This window comes from Lepidothrix coronata, unplaced genomic scaffold (assembly GCF_001604755.1).
Source record: "Lepidothrix coronata isolate B3197 unplaced genomic scaffold, Lepidothrix_coronata-1.0 Scaffold3, whole genome shotgun sequence".
NCBI lineage: Eukaryota > Metazoa > Chordata > Aves > Passeriformes > Pipridae > Lepidothrix > Lepidothrix coronata.
In genome coordinates, this window is record NW_016690183.1 from 7,379,956 (window position 1) to 7,397,552 (window position 17,597).

Consider the following 17,597-nt stretch of genomic DNA (forward strand, 5'->3'; position numbering starts at 1 on the left):
GACTGAGAGAATGAAGAACTGCCCACTGTAGATGTTTTTGAACCTGACCTTCTCCTAAGGAACCTGAAAGTGCACAAGTCCATGGGACTTCTGAGGCTTTTGAGGGAACTGGCAGATGGTGGACCTGGCAGGGCCAATAGTTCCTGACATATCTGATGGCCTTTTATGATGGAATTACAGTGTTGGTGGATGGGGAAGAGCAACTGATGGCATCTACCTCAGTTTGTGCAAAGTATTTGATACTGTCCTGCACACATCCATGTGTCTGAACTGGAGAGACATGGGTTTGATGGAAAGATCACTCAGCAGATAAGAAATTGTTTGGATGGTTGCACTCAACAACACAATGTCCACCAGTGATGAGGGGTATTCCTCAAGGGTCAGTATTGGGACTGACATTGTCAGTCTTTGGGACATTTTTGTCCCAGGGCAGTGGGATCAAGTGCACCTTAAGCAATGCACTTGCCAGTGACACCAAGCTGGGTGGTGCAGTCAGTATACTGGAGGAGAGGGATAATGCCATCCAGAGGGCCCTTTTCAGGCTCAAAAAATGGGTCTATGCAAACCTCATGGAGTTCAGCGAGGCCAAGTGCAAAGTCCTGCACCTGGATTGGAGTGATCCCAAGTTCAAATACAGGCTGGGTGGAGAATGCATTGATTGATGAGAAGCTTGACATCACCTGGCAATGTGCACTTGCAGACCAGAAAGCCAGCTGTATTCTGGGCTGCATCATTCTGGGCTGCGTGGCCAGCAGGTCAAAGGAGGGGATTCTCCCCCTCTACTCTGCTCTTGTGAGACCCTGCTAGGAGTGCTGCATCCAGCTCTGGGCCTCCAACATAAGAAAGATATTGACCTGTTGGAGCAGTTCTAGAGGAGGCCATAAAGATGCTCAGAGGGCTGGAGCACCTCTCCTAAAAAAACAGGATGAGAGAGTTGGTGTTGTTCAGCCTGGAGAAGAGAAGGCTCTGGGCAGACCTTATAGCAGCCTTCCAGTACCTAAAGTGGGCTACAAGAGAGCTAGAGAGGGACTTTTTACAAGGGCCTATAGGGGTGAGAAAAGGGAGAATGGCTTTAGGTTAGATATTAGGAAGAAATTCTTTACTGAGAGGGTGGTGAGGTGCTGGAACAGGTTGCCCAGAGAAGTTGTGGATGCCTCATCCCTGGAAGTGTTTAAGGCCAGCTTGGTTGGGACTTTGAGCACCCTGGTCTAGTGAAAGGTGTCCTTGCATGTGGGGGCTGGAGGTTGAAACTAGAGGATCTTTAAGGTCCTTTTCAACCCAAATTATTCTATGATTCTCTGATGAAATACAGGAGTGAGTCCTGTGGAGAGCTATGAAGACGGTAAATGGCTCAAGGAGATGATGAATGAGGGCAGGCTTAGGGAACTCAGTTTTTCCCACTTGCAGAAAAGAAATGTAAAGGGCATTATTATTGCTGCCTACAGCTTTCTGATGGGAGCGTGTAGAGGAACTGGAGCCACACTCTTTTGGAGGTGTGCTATGAAATGGCAAAAGGCAACACAGGAAACTTTTGTAGATGCTAAGAAGAAGTTCTTGTTGTGAGAGCAGTCAAACACTGCAGCAGGGGCCTGAGAGGCTGGAGGATTGCCAGCCATGGGAACAGAACTCAGAACTCAGCATGGCCGTGGTGCAACTGAATAGGTTTTGGATCAAGTGACCTTCTGGGCCTCCTCACAGCTGAGATCATTCTGAAAGTCTCAGTCTCTTTTCTCTTTGGCCACAGAGAAAAGCAAATGTAACAGAGTCCAGACCAAGACTCTGCCTGTGGCTGGTCCTGAAAATGGGTTGTGTGGTTATATTGCCCTCCTTTCCCCCCATGTCTCTCTCAGCCCTCTTTTCTCTGGTGAACAGTGTCATCATGTTATACCTCAAATAACACTGAAATGTCACTGTAATGCCCCTGGAGGACTCTTCAGTATATCATTGATTTTTTCTTTTACATTAAACATGCTGCTTTGTGTTTTATCTTTGTACCCTTTTGGCATATATGAAGGGAATGGAGTTCAGCCCTGGCAGGAATATAGGCAGGAGCTTATAGGAAAACAAAATCCAGACAAGGCATGTGATTGGAGACAGGATCTTTTTTTCCTTTGTCCCAGTTGATGTAATTTCTTAGCAGCTGTCAGCCTCTCAGACTGCCAGAACAGTCATTTATGGCTGTGATGCTGCATTGTCCATCTATCTGTTTCAGTGTCAGAAGGATGTAAAGGGGTGCAGTAAATCTAAACAATCTAAAGAGTTCACTCAGATGAAGGGATTGGCAGTGGTGGGAAGGAGAAGACCAAGATAGAAGAAATAGAATTTGAAGGGGTGTTTTCTTGGGATGGAAGGAACAAAAAATACAGAGGATGTGACTTGATTGTTTTAGGTCATTTTTCCTATAAATTTTCAATTACTTTACAAAGTCTTGCTAATTGTCAGGGTGCTGGAGCAGTACAGGTTTGAAAGGTTTCACCAGTTGCTCAGTGCTTCTGCAAATCAATAGCAAATCAAAACCAACAGAAAAATTTATTAGCTGTACCCAGCAGCCCAGCCAGTGAGTGCAATACCTGTCTTGCCCTCCACGTTGTGGCAGAAATGTGCATTTGGGAGATGTAGATCTTGAAGACATGCCTGCTTGTCATTAAAGAGTTGGCAGAGCTTTCTTTGTGTGTGGAAATGCGAAGCAAGTATCTCCACCAGATTATTAGATGGTTGGTTGCAGCTTGACATTGTAGGACATGCCAGTGGTTACATGGGGCAAGAAAAGATGCTCTTTGCTTCCTGTCCCAAAGTATTCCAGCTATGCTGCTGTACTCTGTGACTGACTGTGTGGCAGCCCGAGGCCTGCTGTACTGCAGACGCTCAGGAAGTCAGCAGGGTTTATATAAAGCTCTGTTGGTTTTGCAGAACCTTTTGGCTCCTTTCCAGGGTGGAAGTGGCAATATAAATAGAAGAATGTCTCACTTTTAAAGCCTGCTTTCTATTCACGGAAAGGAAGAACTTTGCTGGAGCTGTGATTTCACAGCTCTTAAATACAAGTCTCAAGACCAGTCCTTTGACAGGCTGAACTGCTTGACCACTTTTCAATGGGATGCAAGTGAGCTCAGTAGCATACAGCATCACATCTCTGTTAGCTGACATCTCAATAAGGTTTGGCTGTATGAAAGCAGAGTTCAAGAATAATCCATTCTCCCACCTTCCCTCCCAGTTGCTCGTCTCCCTGCTTTAAAAAAAAAACCACAAGGTTGCCTTTTTTTTTTTTTCTTTCGGACAGTCTAGCAAAATGTTTGGGACAGTAGTGGTTGGCGTTGGAATTGCTGGCTTAGCACGAATCCGAGACTTGATGAATCCGATGCCTTCCAGCCCTTCTGAGCACCTAAAACTCCTTGGATTCGTATCCAGGTCAGAAATTTCATCTTATCATGTTTAATATGTATATTGCAATGTTTCATTTTTCTGGTGCATGTATCTTTCCAGGTGGAGGACAACTATCTGAGGGGGTCAGGGATGAGATCCAAAGTTTTATTTTTCTCTTATAATTAAGGCTGTCTGAAAAGGGAAAGTTTATGCAAGTATGCCTATCATTCTAAGTGGCAGCTCAGAAATGAGCACAGAAAGCTTTGCAAGAGGAAAGAAATAGGTTACCTTAGTGAAATACCTTTCAGAAATTACTAAAATAAAAGCTGAGAGATGTTCTTGCTGTAGGATCTGTATGATAGGAAGAAATTGCAATTCTGTCTGACTGAAATTTCCTATAGGTTTAAGGTACTGCGACAACAACTACATTGATGACCTAGTGTTTGAATAACGTTTGTATAAATGTTTTAAAAAAGTTTTACAGAGTTTAAAAAAGCTTTTTTTTTACAGAAGCATATGCTGTAAAGCTCCCAATACTACAACTTCATCATAAAACTGTATTTTTTTTAAGCCAGATATTGAACCTGTAGATACCTTTAAAGAAAATCCCATGATTTAGTACATACAATAAGGTTGCTTCTTAGAGATCAACAGTTTTTCTCACTAGGTTGGAGCTGTGGAAATTTAGTATGTATTTCCTCTGAGCATTCCTGCTACACTGCCCCATTACAGTGGAGCATAAAAGTTTTAAATAGTTAGGCAGTACCTGAACAGATCTCAGATTGTGAATGTATATTTCCAGCTATGTTTAAATTATGCAGGGTTGTCTGAGACTGAATCGACTTATTAGGTCACTCCCTTTATCTCCCTGCCAAATACACTTTTGTCCTCTGATGCCTCTGCCAGTGCTACAGCTAGCCTTGAAGTGCACTGAAGACAGGGTTTCTACTACTTCTTTTAAGAAACAGTGCTGTTGAAATGCATGATTCAACGTAATCTTGCTTGTATTCCAATCACACTCAAACACTCAAACATTTTCTGTCTGGTTTCAAGTTCTGCTTGCGGCCTGCTTTCATGCCTTCTGTCACCTATCCTAATACTGTCGAGGTGCCTGCTCCACTCTTTAGTAATGCAAAGGGCTTTTGGGGAGAGTGTGTGTGTTTAATTTTCAGTTGGAGATGTGCTCAAGTTGCTGGCCAAAAGAGCTTTCTCCTTAGCACTGACATGCTGTGTATGTTGCCAGGTGTGAGCCATCACAGCCAAGCATCTGCTTTGTCCTTCTCCTGCTTGTCTGTACTTGCAGTTGTGTGTGGCCCTGCCAGCTCAAGTGCTTTTGCCCACTTTGTCCAGGACAGTGGGGAGAAGTTCTCCCGTAGGAGCACAGTGCTCTTTCAAGTCACTCTTTTACAAAGGCTCTTTGGTAATGATGCTTATTAAAAACTAAAATGCCAGAATCAGAAAGCACTTTACACTTCAATAGCAGGCCAGTGTCTGTACTGATACCACCACCTACACACTGGCACATCTGTTTGTTTCTCTTGTGCACTCCACTTCTGTCTGTAAGTGCTCACACTCTTCCTGGATAACTGAGCTGCCTTTGTTTTACCCTGCTTGAGCTCAGTGAGGCTGGTCCACGGGAACAATTTTTAAGTACTGCTATACAACATGCAGTTGTGAAGAATGGACTGTGACAGTTATAGTCTGGTTGTATTTATGCTAAATAATGCAGGAGAAGTTTTGGAAATATTAATGAGGCCAAGCAGATTAGCCTGGAAGATGCTCTAAGAAGCAAAGAGGTCCATGCAGCCTTCATCAGCACAGAAAACAGAAGCCATGAAGAAACCATCAGGTATTTTGATGGATTTTGCCCTCCTTTTCACACTCTTTCCCTTGTATTTTGGAAGCACAGAGGAGCTGTGTAAACTGTTGCAGGAGAGGATGCAGACACTGAAGAAGAGACTGCCAGACTAGAGGCCTGAAATGAATGATAGTGCATTCCCTAAAGCACCCAATAAGCTCTGGAAGAGAGTAGGATTTAAGATGCATTCGTTTCCCAAGTAATTCCATTTGCATACATCTAGGCCTGTGTTTGATGGACAGGCAGCTTAAAACAGGATTCAAAGCCTTTCCTCACAGATTATATAGCAGAAGGATATGGCAGTCCCCCTCTCCAGCTACTTGGGTGTCTGTAAGTTAGAAATTGTAGTGGTCAATTCTGTGGTGTTTTAGCAGCTGGAGTGAGGAAATTCTGTGGAAAAAGAAGACTTAAAACCCAGTTTCCATGCTGTTTAAATGTGTGATGTAGCCATCACACCATCCTTGCTAGGAAATTTGCCATTTATTTCTGTTACTCTGTATTGAGCATTTCTCCTTATGGAGCTGGCTGTGGGAATGAGAAGCAACTTGCACAGTGGTAAGAGATGATTACAATAAAATTCTCTGTAATGACTGATCTTTTATCCCTTTCAGAATGTTTTTAGAAGCTGGGAAACATGTCCTTGTTGAGTACCCCATGGCTTTGTCTGCTAAGGCAGCCCATGAGCTCTGGGAGATGGCTGAGCAGAAAGGTAACACATTTGTTCTCAAGAGTGTAAAGTACTACCTGTTGGGTAGTACCACAGGCATCAAACTCAAAGGTGTCTCCAGCCTACTATAAGTCATCACATCAAGAGAGTATTCCTGTCTCAGAGATGTGCGAATCTAGGATTTAAGACATGTGCCAGTAGGGAAACAAACACACAAATGTCAATGCTAAGAGTAAGGTATGTTCGCCCTCGCAAAAACATACCCTCTGTTTGTGACACTGAGTGTGCAGTTAAAGAAGAAAACTTCTGTCACAGTGATAGTAAAGCACTTGGTGAGTGCAGCCATTAGACTTGAGCACTTCCCTGTCCTCTTTCTCCCTTGAAATGGAACTGTAAACAACTCCCCTAGCTTCTAGCATTTGCGATGTGCTGGTCACATACAGCTGCTCATGCTATTGTGGGGCAGCAAGGCATCCCTGTCTGAAAGACAATTTATCTCTAAGCAAAATCTTTTTTTTCTGGGAAGTGTGTAGTACCATCCCTGTGGTGACAAGGGTCAGAAGCTGGCAGTTCAGTTGAGGCCAGTGGGGATGAATGGGGCTGCCAGGGAAAGAGCGGTGCTGGGTAGGAATGGAGTGCAAATTATTTGGGCAAGTTGTACTATTTATACCACTGCTTCTTAAAAATTTCCTTTGTGACTTTTGTCCTGAAACACCAGAGGTATAGGATTTCTGCTTTGCTGTTTCCCTGTACCAACACCACTTACTGTCTTGTTGCTCACCAAATGGTTTCCCATTGAGCAGAATTTATGCATCTTCTCTTGAAACAGCAGCAGTTACTGTCAGCAGCCTAAACTGACTCTCCTGGAAATCTTCCAGAAAAACATATTGAATGAGGGCCACATTCAACTTGGATAACCTCTATTCCAAAGCAACCCAATTAATTGCAATGGAGGGAGGTACTCCTTAACATATTGTTCCAATCTGGGTCTGAGCATTATACTATTTTTTCCCTTCCCTTTTTCTTTCATACTACCCTGGGAGGAAAAATGCAGAACAAGGAAATGTGAGGAAAAAGAGGCCAAGAATTAATCCATCCGTTACTCTGAAGACTCATGTGTCAGCCTTAGTTGGGTTTTGTGTTTCATTACAGAGTTTCTGTTAAACATAAACTACTCTTTCCGTAGTCTTTATATTTGTTGTCTCCCGAAAATCCTTAACCCAGATTGATGCCTCAGCACAGGGCGCATGTTTGGTTTTCTTCCTGACATCACTTTGCCAGCCATGCATGAAAATATTTCTAAGTGAGTTCCCACTGGTGGTTGGTGAAGTCTTCACTGTGTAGACATGACTTTGATTCACACAGAAAGCTTTTATTTAATCTGTCCTGATTTTTGGCTTGGTTTTTTTTTTTTTTTTTTACTGGCAGATAAAGTGCTCCATGTGGAGCACATTGAACTTCTTACTGAAGAGTACAAGCAGCTGAAAAAAGAGGTGGCTGGGAAAGACCTGGTGAAGGGAACGCTGCATTTCACAGGTCAGTAGCTGTGAGGAAATCAAAGTACATCTGGACTTATGTGCCTGCTCCATAGGGACACCAGTCCTTCATTCAGTCCTTTTACACATTAGTCTGTCTATAAACTGAGTAGGGACACAGGTATTGGTTCTGGATATTTCCATGAGACAATGGAACTGTCTGGAAAGCACCTTTGCCTTAATGGTTGTGTTCTATGGACTGTTGCTTTGCTACTTTCTTTCTGCTATCTGGTGAGGGGTGCAAGCCCATGCCTTGGTGTGTGGAGGAGAGAGCACTCCTTCAGACCTTCTTGGACCCTGGTGTGAGTGACAAATTTCTCATTCATATTGGTCTTGAAAAGGAGGTTGAGTGCTGAGGAAGCATTCCAATTTCTATGGGGGACCTTTAGTCTTCCATACTGATGTTTGGCCACAGAAGACCTTGAAGAGATTTTTTTAATCTGTTTTTTTTTCCTCCCTGCTTTATACCCTTGTTGAATCCACATACACCCTCCTGTCCTCAGCATGTCCCGAAGGGTTTGTTGTATATGTACTTTGTGCAGCCTTCTCTGCCACAGGTCGCCAACTTTTCTGTTTTAAGGCTGACTGTTTGTTGACTTTCCTACTCAGTCCATCCACTCATGACCTTTCTACAACCAGATCTCTAAGTCTACAACTCTGCAGTTTCTTCATCCTTTCCTATGCAGAAGGCATTCTTTTTCATATTTCTCAAGAGTTTTTATTATGTTGCACCAGGTAGTGTCCTTGATGAAAACAAATCAGGATTCCCAGCTTTCAGTGGAATTGCCCGGCTGACTTGGCTGATTGACCTCTTTGGAGACCTCACTGTTACCTCTGCCACCAGAGAAAAACAGAAGGATAAGAATTATTCCAGAATGACTGTTCACTTCCAGACGGCAAATAAAAAGTGAGTAATGGCTGTGGCAGCAGGTGAGCCAGGCTCCTCATTGTCTGCAGGAATTCTGCATCCTCTCTTCCTCTTGAGGAAACAGTGATTGGATGCTGACATGAAGGTGTGCAAGAGAAAACTCTTTTGATGATGCATTTTGTAGTATTGAGTTTGATCTCCTTTTTACTATATGGTAACAATATCTTTTCTTTCAAATAGGATATTTTTAATGGCCTTGCTATAAAATAGCATATTTTAAAATATTTTATGACTATGAAGTAAGTCATCAGTGTTTCATACTGTGGATTGAGTACTCAGCTTGGTCTAAAGTCTGGTAAAAACTCTCAGGTTTGGTTATTCTGGACCATCTGTACAGAGATTATGTCCTTTCTGATAGGCTGAAGTTACTGATGATGACAGATTAATGTGTGCTATAGATGCAACTTGAGAATTATCTAATGTGAAAAGGTACAGAAAAGTTACCCAAGCTCTGCGTGTTTCCTAGGAGGTAGAAGGAGTGATGGAAGAATTTGTTCCTTTCTTTTTACTCCTGTTTTCCTAGTTTTCTATATAAGATGCTCTGCCTTTGAGATGGATGACCCTTTATAGGCATATGACAAGAAATATCTTGGAAAGACTGTGGAGAGCAGGGAAAAATAAGACCCCATGGGAAAATATTCTGGCCTATGTTCATTTGTAACAAATAGCCCTTTTTTTGTTGCGCACATCTTGCTAGAACTCTTAAAAAAACCCAAAGCCAACACAGAATTTTAGAAAACTGTTTAGGTAAAGTAATAACCTGAAGGACTAGTATTTGTGGAGGGAATAATCAGGGCTCCTTTGAACTGTTAGTTTCACCGTGGGCCTAGTTAAGCATTTTATCAGCCACTCCTATAAAGCCCACTGGTGTTTATCTTGGGATTAGCATCTTGTTTTAGCAATTTTTCTCTCTCTTTAAATAAAACATCCTTTCCAATTCCTTTTAAAATGCAGTTGTGAGAGGACAGAACTCTGTATACAAGCTCTGTTTACCCTCTTAGCAGTTTGCTAGTAACACAAGTAGCTGTAAAGATCTTGATAGAGTGAGATTTTGAACTAATTCCAGCAGGTGGAACTAGCGGGTGGTTTAAACATCTCCCTTGCTGTCCTGTCTCCTGGGTAGTCCTTAGCTGCTATATATGATATTTGCTGGATACAGAACTGTTTCTGTTTTACTGGGGTTTTTTTCCTGCTCCACACCACTAACCAATACCTGCTTTTCTTAGCCCTTGGATGGATCAGTAAGTGTTTTGTCACCATGAGTGTTTTAATGACTTTGGGGACAGTCAGTTTTATGCCTCTGGGATAATTTATGCCAGTTGGAAAGTTACATAGCGTTCCTGTATTCTGTTCAGTGCTGAGGCCGTATTTCCTGCTGACCTTCCCCTGTTGACGTCAATGGAGTTACTGCAGCAGAGAATTTGGCCCACTCTCTGTCAAGTGAGGTTATGGCCCAGCAGCAATGGTGATGGTGTTACAGCTCTAATTTGCCCAATCTTCATTTTGCTGAAGGATGGGAAAGGTCTGCCCCTTTCCTGAGAGCTATCCCATACTTTTTTGAAAGACATAAATGCACTACCTTGAGAAAACAGATTAATTCATCCTATTTTCTACCTTGGAAAATACAGCAGGTGCAGAGTGCGGGGAGCCTGTGTTCTGCTTGTTAAGCAGGGATTTGTGGAAAGGGTATAGCCTGTCTCTGCTGCACAGCCCACCCTGGCTGCTTGTCTGTCTCTGGGTGAATTTTGGAGGTGTGTGTTAATGCCTGGCACCCGGCTATTTGAGAGATGACCTCTGCCTCTGTTGTGTTTCCAAGAAGGCTGAGCTGACAGCCTCTCTGTGATAAAACATTGAGCAATCCAGGAAAAGCCAAACCTCTACTGACAGCGCGTCTGGTTTGGGACTGCAGTTCCTGTCCAAGGATTACAGAGCTTGGATTCAGTAAATGTCAGAAATCAATTTTTAGTGCAAGCTGGAGAGATAATGATTTGGACAACATCTCTTTTGATGTTAACCAGGGGTAGGGTCCAATTGTCTAATTCCCTTCCAAGCTAAGGGAGACCCTCATTGACTGCATGACAAATAAAAAATATTGGCATTTTCAAAGTGTGAAAAGGAAAACTTTAAAAAGAAATTGAAGACATTTTCTGAACACATATTCTGACAGTAAACATTTGAAATTATGTTTTTATGGACATCTAAGCTTGCAGAGTCTAATAAAATAGCTTCAAATTGAACTTTCATAGAAAATCATGTAATACATGCTTTCTGCAGAAGTTGCTGCATAGAATATTAAGCTGAGTGTACCCAGAATTCTTTCAAGCATGAAGCCAGCTTAATTCTTCTGGAGATACGAAGAATGCTTGCTTCATTTTGGTTTATTGAGCTAATGCAGTCCAGCAAGGGCCACTCATTATTTGAGGATCCAGGGAATCAGAAAAGCAGAAAGTCTCTTCCTCTCTCTGAATAAAATGTAGCTAGGATATCTCTGCCAGTTTGAAATCTGGAAAGACAGAAAGTTGGGGTGGTTTCTTCTCTGCAGACTGCTTTGCAAAAAGTCGGTATAAAAGTGGTTTGTTAATGCTTGGTAAATTTTCTTCTTCTTCTTTAAATATCTAACATATTTAATGTGGCCTTATTCAGCTATCAAAAATGTTGGATTTGTTGCTTCTAAGTAACACTACTAGCACTTCTAAATAACTAAATACATCTGTAGCCAGACAATACTTTCATACAAATCTTTAATGAAAGTGGGTAAATTGTCTATGAAAAAAGCAGCAGCCCTTCACAGTTTTCTGACATAAAATTTAAGCCTGTTTCTTAAGCTACAAAATTGGTTAAATAATGTGTGGACTTACAACACACTTATTTTTATAGCAAAATAAGAGACTAATTTTAGAGTAGAAGTTGTTGCCAATTAAAAAGAATATGTTTTGATTACCAATCAAGTAGCATCAACCTCTCTTTGGGAAGATGACTATAATTCCAATTGCAGAAGAAGATAAATCTATTAGTAAACCCAACATTTTCCTGCTCACTGATCTCAATCAGTCATTCTAATAATTTTGATTAAATTCTGCCTGCTCTGCATGATTGTGCTTCTGGTTCAGTGGCTTACCCAAGCTAGAGCAGAAGGCGTACACTTGAGCCTGATCACTGATGTGCATCTGCTCTAGATCATCCCAGGGAGGTGACCCTGCATTGACAGGGCCTGTTTTGGATCATATTGTGAACTCCTTGCTATTACATGATGGAGATCTTTGCCTATGCCTGCCCAGTGGTTTCTTCGTATCTCCCTACCTGAGCTAAAGCAGCTTTGAATAACAGTGGCCTGAACCCTCTGTGGGTGTTTACTATCATAGGAATATAAAACCAGCTCTGTCAAGTCAGAGCAAAGCCTCGCTTGCTCAGCAGCCTCTGACCCAGATCAACAGCCTTTACCTCAGGGAAGGAGGATGAGAACACAGAAAACACTGAGTGATATGGCCCTCAAGCACCCTTCTGGCTTGCAGCGACATGTAGCCTTGAGACTTCCTAAACCCCGTGGTGTCTCTGCATTTATTAGTCCTCTGAGGATTTTTTTGGTGTGTTCTTGTAGGCTGTGATTTAGGTATTTTTCCCCCCCTCCAGTTATTTTATTCTGTTCAGGCAGATTCACCTGGCCATGCTTAATTTTTAGAGGGGGGTGTGGTGTGGCAGTACAGATGAGCAAAGAATACTTGATACAATGATGTAAAATATAGAAAATGAATCCTAAAGTATAAAAGATGAGAGGTGCAGAATCATTAAGTTGAGTGCTCTGCAGAATGCATTCAGGGTAGATTGACAAGGACTTTCCTTCCAGATCTAATGATACTGAAGATTTAATGGGCAGTACTTGGAAACAGAATTTGTTCTTCCAGGCTATTGATGCCTTCATAATTTGTGAATGGCAGACTAAAGTGGGATATAAAGGACTGTGGAAGGGCCATCAATAACCAAGTAAGAAAAATAATGTGCATCCTCTAAACAGAGGCAGTAGTGAGTGCTGATGAATGAGCTGCAGAAGGGTAATGGCGTCGTTCAGACAGTTGAGAAAGAGCAGGACTGTGACTGTCGCTAGAGTTGAGGACCATTCCTCAAAGCCTCTGCAAGCACTTGCAGCGTTGTGTCAGGGAGTCTGAGTACCCTGAAGTGATGCAGCATGTCCCATGGCTCCTCTTTCCTCAGCCAATATGGGAAGTTGGGGGGAAAAGTGCAAGCTATGCAGGTCAATAGCCAATACCACCAGTGCTTGGTTGAGAGACTGTGGTTATCAAGTTGGCATAAGACAGGATTCTGCTCTGATTAAGAAAGATCAGCCTGAGAACTGAAATAGGAAAAATTGTCATTTTCTGGTATAATTTTTAGGATCAGCTCAGTGGTCCCAGTGTAGAGAAAGAAACATTTTATCAAAGTTCAGAGAGTATGGACACTTGTGTCTGTGTGAGTGAACTTGCTACCTGTCCAGTTTATCCCAAAGGGGTGAGGTTCAGCTCACGCTGTAGCACCTGGATCATCATTATGTACCTGAGCGACCTGAATTTATTCTCGCTGGAGGAATGACTGGATATTGAGGGCCTTGTGGGATTAGCTGTGATTGAATCATGTACAAAATATTTGAATGTTTCACTGCACTTCTCATCCAAGTCCACAAACAAACAGATTAAACTTCCCTTTTCCCTGTGAGCTGGCTAGACATTGCTGGCTTCACTTTGTGCATGGGGAAAACAAAGCTGGAGAGAGCTTAGATGGTGTGCTGAAAGTCATGGAGTGAAGAAATGGCAGAGTTAAGACTGTTACTTGCTGTTGAGCTCTGTAACCACAAGGCACATTTTTCAGAACATGTTGCCTGAATATGCGATGACTGATATTTAAAAATGGTGCATTTATTAGAGCATTTTCTGTAAATGTTGAGGAAAAAAGCACATAAATTAGAGCTGTTGATTCCATTTCCTAATAAATACTCTTCCTCTGTTCCTTCACACTAGACCTCTGACTTGGATTGAAGAAAGGGGACCAGGGATGAGACGTGAAAAGAAAATCAACTTCTGTTTCACAAGTGGTTGCCTGGAGAACTTCCCTGAAGCCCCAAGGTCTTCTGTGGGACTTTTCATGCAGGATCAGAACCTCTTTGCCAAAAAACTGCTGGGCCAGGTATCCAAGGAAGAGCTGGCTGCTGAGAAATGGAGAATTTTGCGGTGCCTTGACCTTGCTGAGGTGATCCAACAGTACTGTGAAGAGCCAGAGAAAATCTATTCCTGAGACTGCTCTTAGGGAAGGAAGAACACGGCAGACAGAAAAGCTGTAGGTCTAGAACTCACTGTTGCCATCAAGCAGTTGCTATTTCTGTTTCATTACCTTCTTTTTGACTACTTGTGATTCCTAGACTCTCTGGGTGGTCTGGAGAGCCTGGGCTGTACCGTGTGCCTTCTGGTTTGCACCCGAACAAAGCAGCATTCACCTACACCGATGCATTGCTGTCCTTTCAGGTACATAGGAACCTAGCAACAACAAGCTTTCTTGTGATTCAGTTGGAAATATCCCTGAGAGCAGATCCTGGAGAACTGTAAATACTATATATAATTTTCTCTTCTAAGATGTGTTCCCCCACTCCAGATATGTCTGAAAATGAGATATGTCTTGGTAGTATTCATGTACTATTTTCTAGAAAAAAGTATTAGCTGCAATGAAGTTCTTGTTTAGTTTTCCACCTCTTTACTTGATATGCAGAACTTGTGCACCACAGTTCTGACCTTTTCTTCCAGATGCCCTGAATTGTTCTGTGTGTTTGCTCTAATTAGTTGTTGTGCCTCTTAGTTTTGGGGGTGTTTTTTGTGTGTGGTTTCATTTTTTGGGGAGGTGGGTAGTTTTCACACTGGAAGTCATCTACCTTCAAATAGAATCCGTATTCATATCAAAAGAATAGAAGAAAAATCTTGTCTCTTGATAGTTGCCGTATTAGTTCACTCAATTTCTCTGGTGTCCTGTGCCAACATAGAAATCTTTTCCCAGCAGAGATTAGGTACATACATTAAACTAATGAATTGCCTGCTTGCTTTCTACTGAATATAAATATTTTTCTTCTGTTGTACTGGAAGCAGCATATTATTGTGCCTGATTTGTGTTCTGTATCTAATTTAGCATGTGAATGGGTAATGGTGAAAAATAATAAATATCCTGCCTTTAAGAAAAAAGTAACTAATGTGCTCCTGGAAACAGGGAAATTCATTAGAAATAGTGATAAATTTAGAATAGAACTGTATAAAATGGAGCAATTTGCAAATATAGCCAGACAGTTATGTCATGGTTCAACCCCAGCTGGCAGCTAAGCACCACGCAGCTGCTTGCTCAGTAGGATGGGGAAGAGAATCAGAAAGGTAATAGTGAGAAAAAAAAGGTGTTTTGAGATAATGACAGTTTACCAGACAAAGCAAAAGCCACATGTGCTAGCAAAGTGAAACAGGGAATTAATTCACCACTTGCCGTGGGCAGGCAGGTGTTCTGCCATCCTCAGGAAAGCTGGGCTCTATCATGAACAGTGGCTACTTGGGAAAACAAATGCCCTCATTCTGAATATCCTCACCTTCCTTCTCCTTCCTCAGCTTTATATGCTCAGCATGACACCCTATGGTATGGGATATCCCTTTGGTCATTTGGGGTCAACTGTCTTGGCTGTGTCCCCTCTCAAATTCTTGTGAACCCCCAGCCTACTTGCCGGTGGGAGGGGATGAGAAACAGAAGAGGTCTTGAGGCCATGCAAGCACAACTCAGCAATAACTAAAACATCCCTGTTTTATCAACACTGTTTCCAGCACAAATTCAAAACACAGGCCCATATTAGCTACTGTGACTCGATTTTACTGTACCCCAGCCAAAACCAGCACAGGTTATAGCATGTGACACTTGTGGGAATGCGTCTTTAGCATTTATACTGTAGTCACAGGATCACATATGAGAATATTATCACTTCCCTAAAGAAGCATTTTAGTTTTAGAAGCCTAAACACTGCACAAAACTATTAACAATTCCTCTGGTTGCCTTTTACTTTCTAATTACAGCATCTATTGGTGCTACATTAATATAGTAGCAAACTGCAGTCTGTGCAGTTATTCTTTCAAACCAGAAGCATTTTTTTCCCACCTTATCACTTGGGCAATCTTTTAATAAGGGAACATATATGTTGTGAATGTATACATAATTAGAACCAGTCAATATTGATGGAAAAAAAGTCTTCCTTTGGATAAATTGTGTTCATTCAGAAGTTAGTTACTGTTCAGTTAGCTGGAAACAAGGAAGGAAAGTCCATATATTTTCTTCCAAATCAGTCAGATTTTAGGAACAACTGGAGTTTGATGAGTGAATGAATTCTGCATGTGACATTTGTTTAAATCTACCCTATCTGTAAAATCAGTGAAAACCCTCCTATTACCTTCAATGGATTGAAACCCACATGGGTTGGCAGCAGATTTGTGCAGGCAGATCCTGTGGTTGTCCACCCAAATGGACACCCTACTGAGCATTCACAGGGACTTCTGTGCCAATGTGATGGACATGGTGTGGGCAGATCTGATGCTGTATGAGGTGGAAAAGTGGGTTTTTGGCAAAATGCAAAAAGTCCATCAGGGATTAGAATGAAATTAGAGTTTTCTCTGTGTGTCTGTCTCCTATGTATGACAGCCTGTGAAAGGTCCTGTTTCTTGATAAATTCGTCACCTGTGAATATGGGGTGAATGCCACTGGTTTACGTGCTAATTCAAAATGGGTAGCTGTGGAGGGAAGGCAAAGGGAACAGAGATTCACACATCTCTAGGCATCAAAATTAGCCAACACATCTCCCTGGGCATGCTCTGCAATTACTGGTGAGAGCATTAGTATTCCTCTAAGAAACAGGAAATAAATTCACAAGAGCTCTGTAGAGCAGCAGTATAACACTGTGCAGTGAATTGCCCTCTGGAGAAACTTGTTTCTGTAGAGAGCACCTGGGGAAATTAGTTGGCTAATTTGAGATAGAGAAAGCAGATGCCTAGAGCTGGATATCTCACACTCTCCTCCACCTCCCTTCTATTAGTTAGGTAAGCTAACCTGCTTACCTACTACTGTCTGCCCTGCTCCTGGGAGCCTGCGGCATTTAAATGGCTTTTCCTTCTGCACTGTGAATTTGCCAAGGTACTGTGATGGTTTGTATATGAGAGCTACTGGATGCCCAGTTTCAAATGTATGTATATATTGTTTAACCAGATTCCAAACTCACCAATAAAATATTGGAACTCTTAATCATTCCTTTTAGTTCCCTTTTTCCTTCATTAGCAGTTCCCATTGCCTGTGCTGAAAGTGTCTCTGTTCCAACTGGTTCTTTTCCCCTCTTTCACACATCAAGGCCTGTGAAATCCTGCCAGTGACTACAGGCTGTGATAATACCCTAAAGCCCTCAGCTGCCTCCTTCTCCTGTTTCAAAGTTCTGAATACAGGTGTGGTAGGGTGTGTGACCTTACCTCAACTCATGAGCTCTCCCACAAAATTCCTGCCTTTCCTATGCCATCTGACACCTGCCCAAGAGTACTAGCAAGTCTAAATCTCACTGTACACTTCCGGTTTCCCATTCACAACAACCCAGTGTATTTGAGCAACATTTTTGAATCTGCTAGGTAGAATCTAAAACAGGTACTGAAATGGGTTTTCTTGTGTTTTTAATAAACAGCTTTGTCATAGCAGAAATGATGGAGTTTTTTAGCTAGCATTTGGCCTAACCTGAACCCAGACAGTTTTAGAGTTGCAGAGGTATGGAAAGGTAAGTAGAAGGTGTGACATGGGCACGTTAGTATATCACCCTCTTTGGAGGTGGCTGTTTTATGCTCTTGCTGCTGGAAATCACCCTGCTCCTGTGGAACACTAGGAAGTCCATTGCAGAAACTTTATTAGCTGCCTAATGCTATGAGGAAAGTGCTATGATACACAGTGCTCCTACAGTGCTGAAGGAGGGATGCTCACTTTGCTGACACGGGCTGAAGCTTACGTCTGGCAGATGAGAGGTGTGGAGTCACTAACTGCAACAAGCTAGCTGAAACCTAGAAGAAGTGGTTTGATCCAAAGCCCTTTTCAGAGGGCTAGAGATCGTGGGAATGGAAAATTTCCAAAGAGCAAAGAAACTAGATATTGGTATGAAAGCTGTGTGAGAAGTTCTGATTGAGAGGCAGAGATGGGTGTGATTTTGGGATCAAGTGTTTATCC

General features: G+C 42.2%; 1 protein-coding gene across 9 annotated transcripts in view; it reads left to right on the top strand.

Moving 5' to 3' along the window:
• Positions 1–16,646, top strand: part of BLVRA (biliverdin reductase A) — a 38,717-nt gene extending 22,071 nt beyond the window's left edge. For 7 of the 9 annotated variants that reach the window (XM_017822162.1, XM_017822125.1, XM_017822153.1 and 4 more), the window contains 6 exons: positions 3,278–3,405; positions 5,090–5,209; positions 5,830–5,927; positions 7,314–7,421; positions 8,156–8,327; positions 13,358–13,701. In XM_017822162.1, the coding sequence (XP_017677651.1) occupies positions 3,287–3,405; positions 5,090–5,209; positions 5,830–5,927; positions 7,314–7,421; positions 8,156–8,327; positions 13,358–13,631 (891 nt within the window). In that variant the 5' untranslated portion in view covers positions 3,278–3,286 and the 3' untranslated portion in view covers positions 13,632–13,701. Of the gene's footprint in view, positions 1–3,019; positions 3,154–3,277; positions 3,406–5,089; positions 5,210–5,829; positions 5,928–7,313; positions 7,422–8,155; positions 8,328–13,357 lie in introns of those variants that run through there. The other 2 variants (XM_017822144.1, XM_017822096.1) reach the window with 2 other exon arrangements.
• Positions 16,647–17,597: the final 951 nt, after the last annotated feature.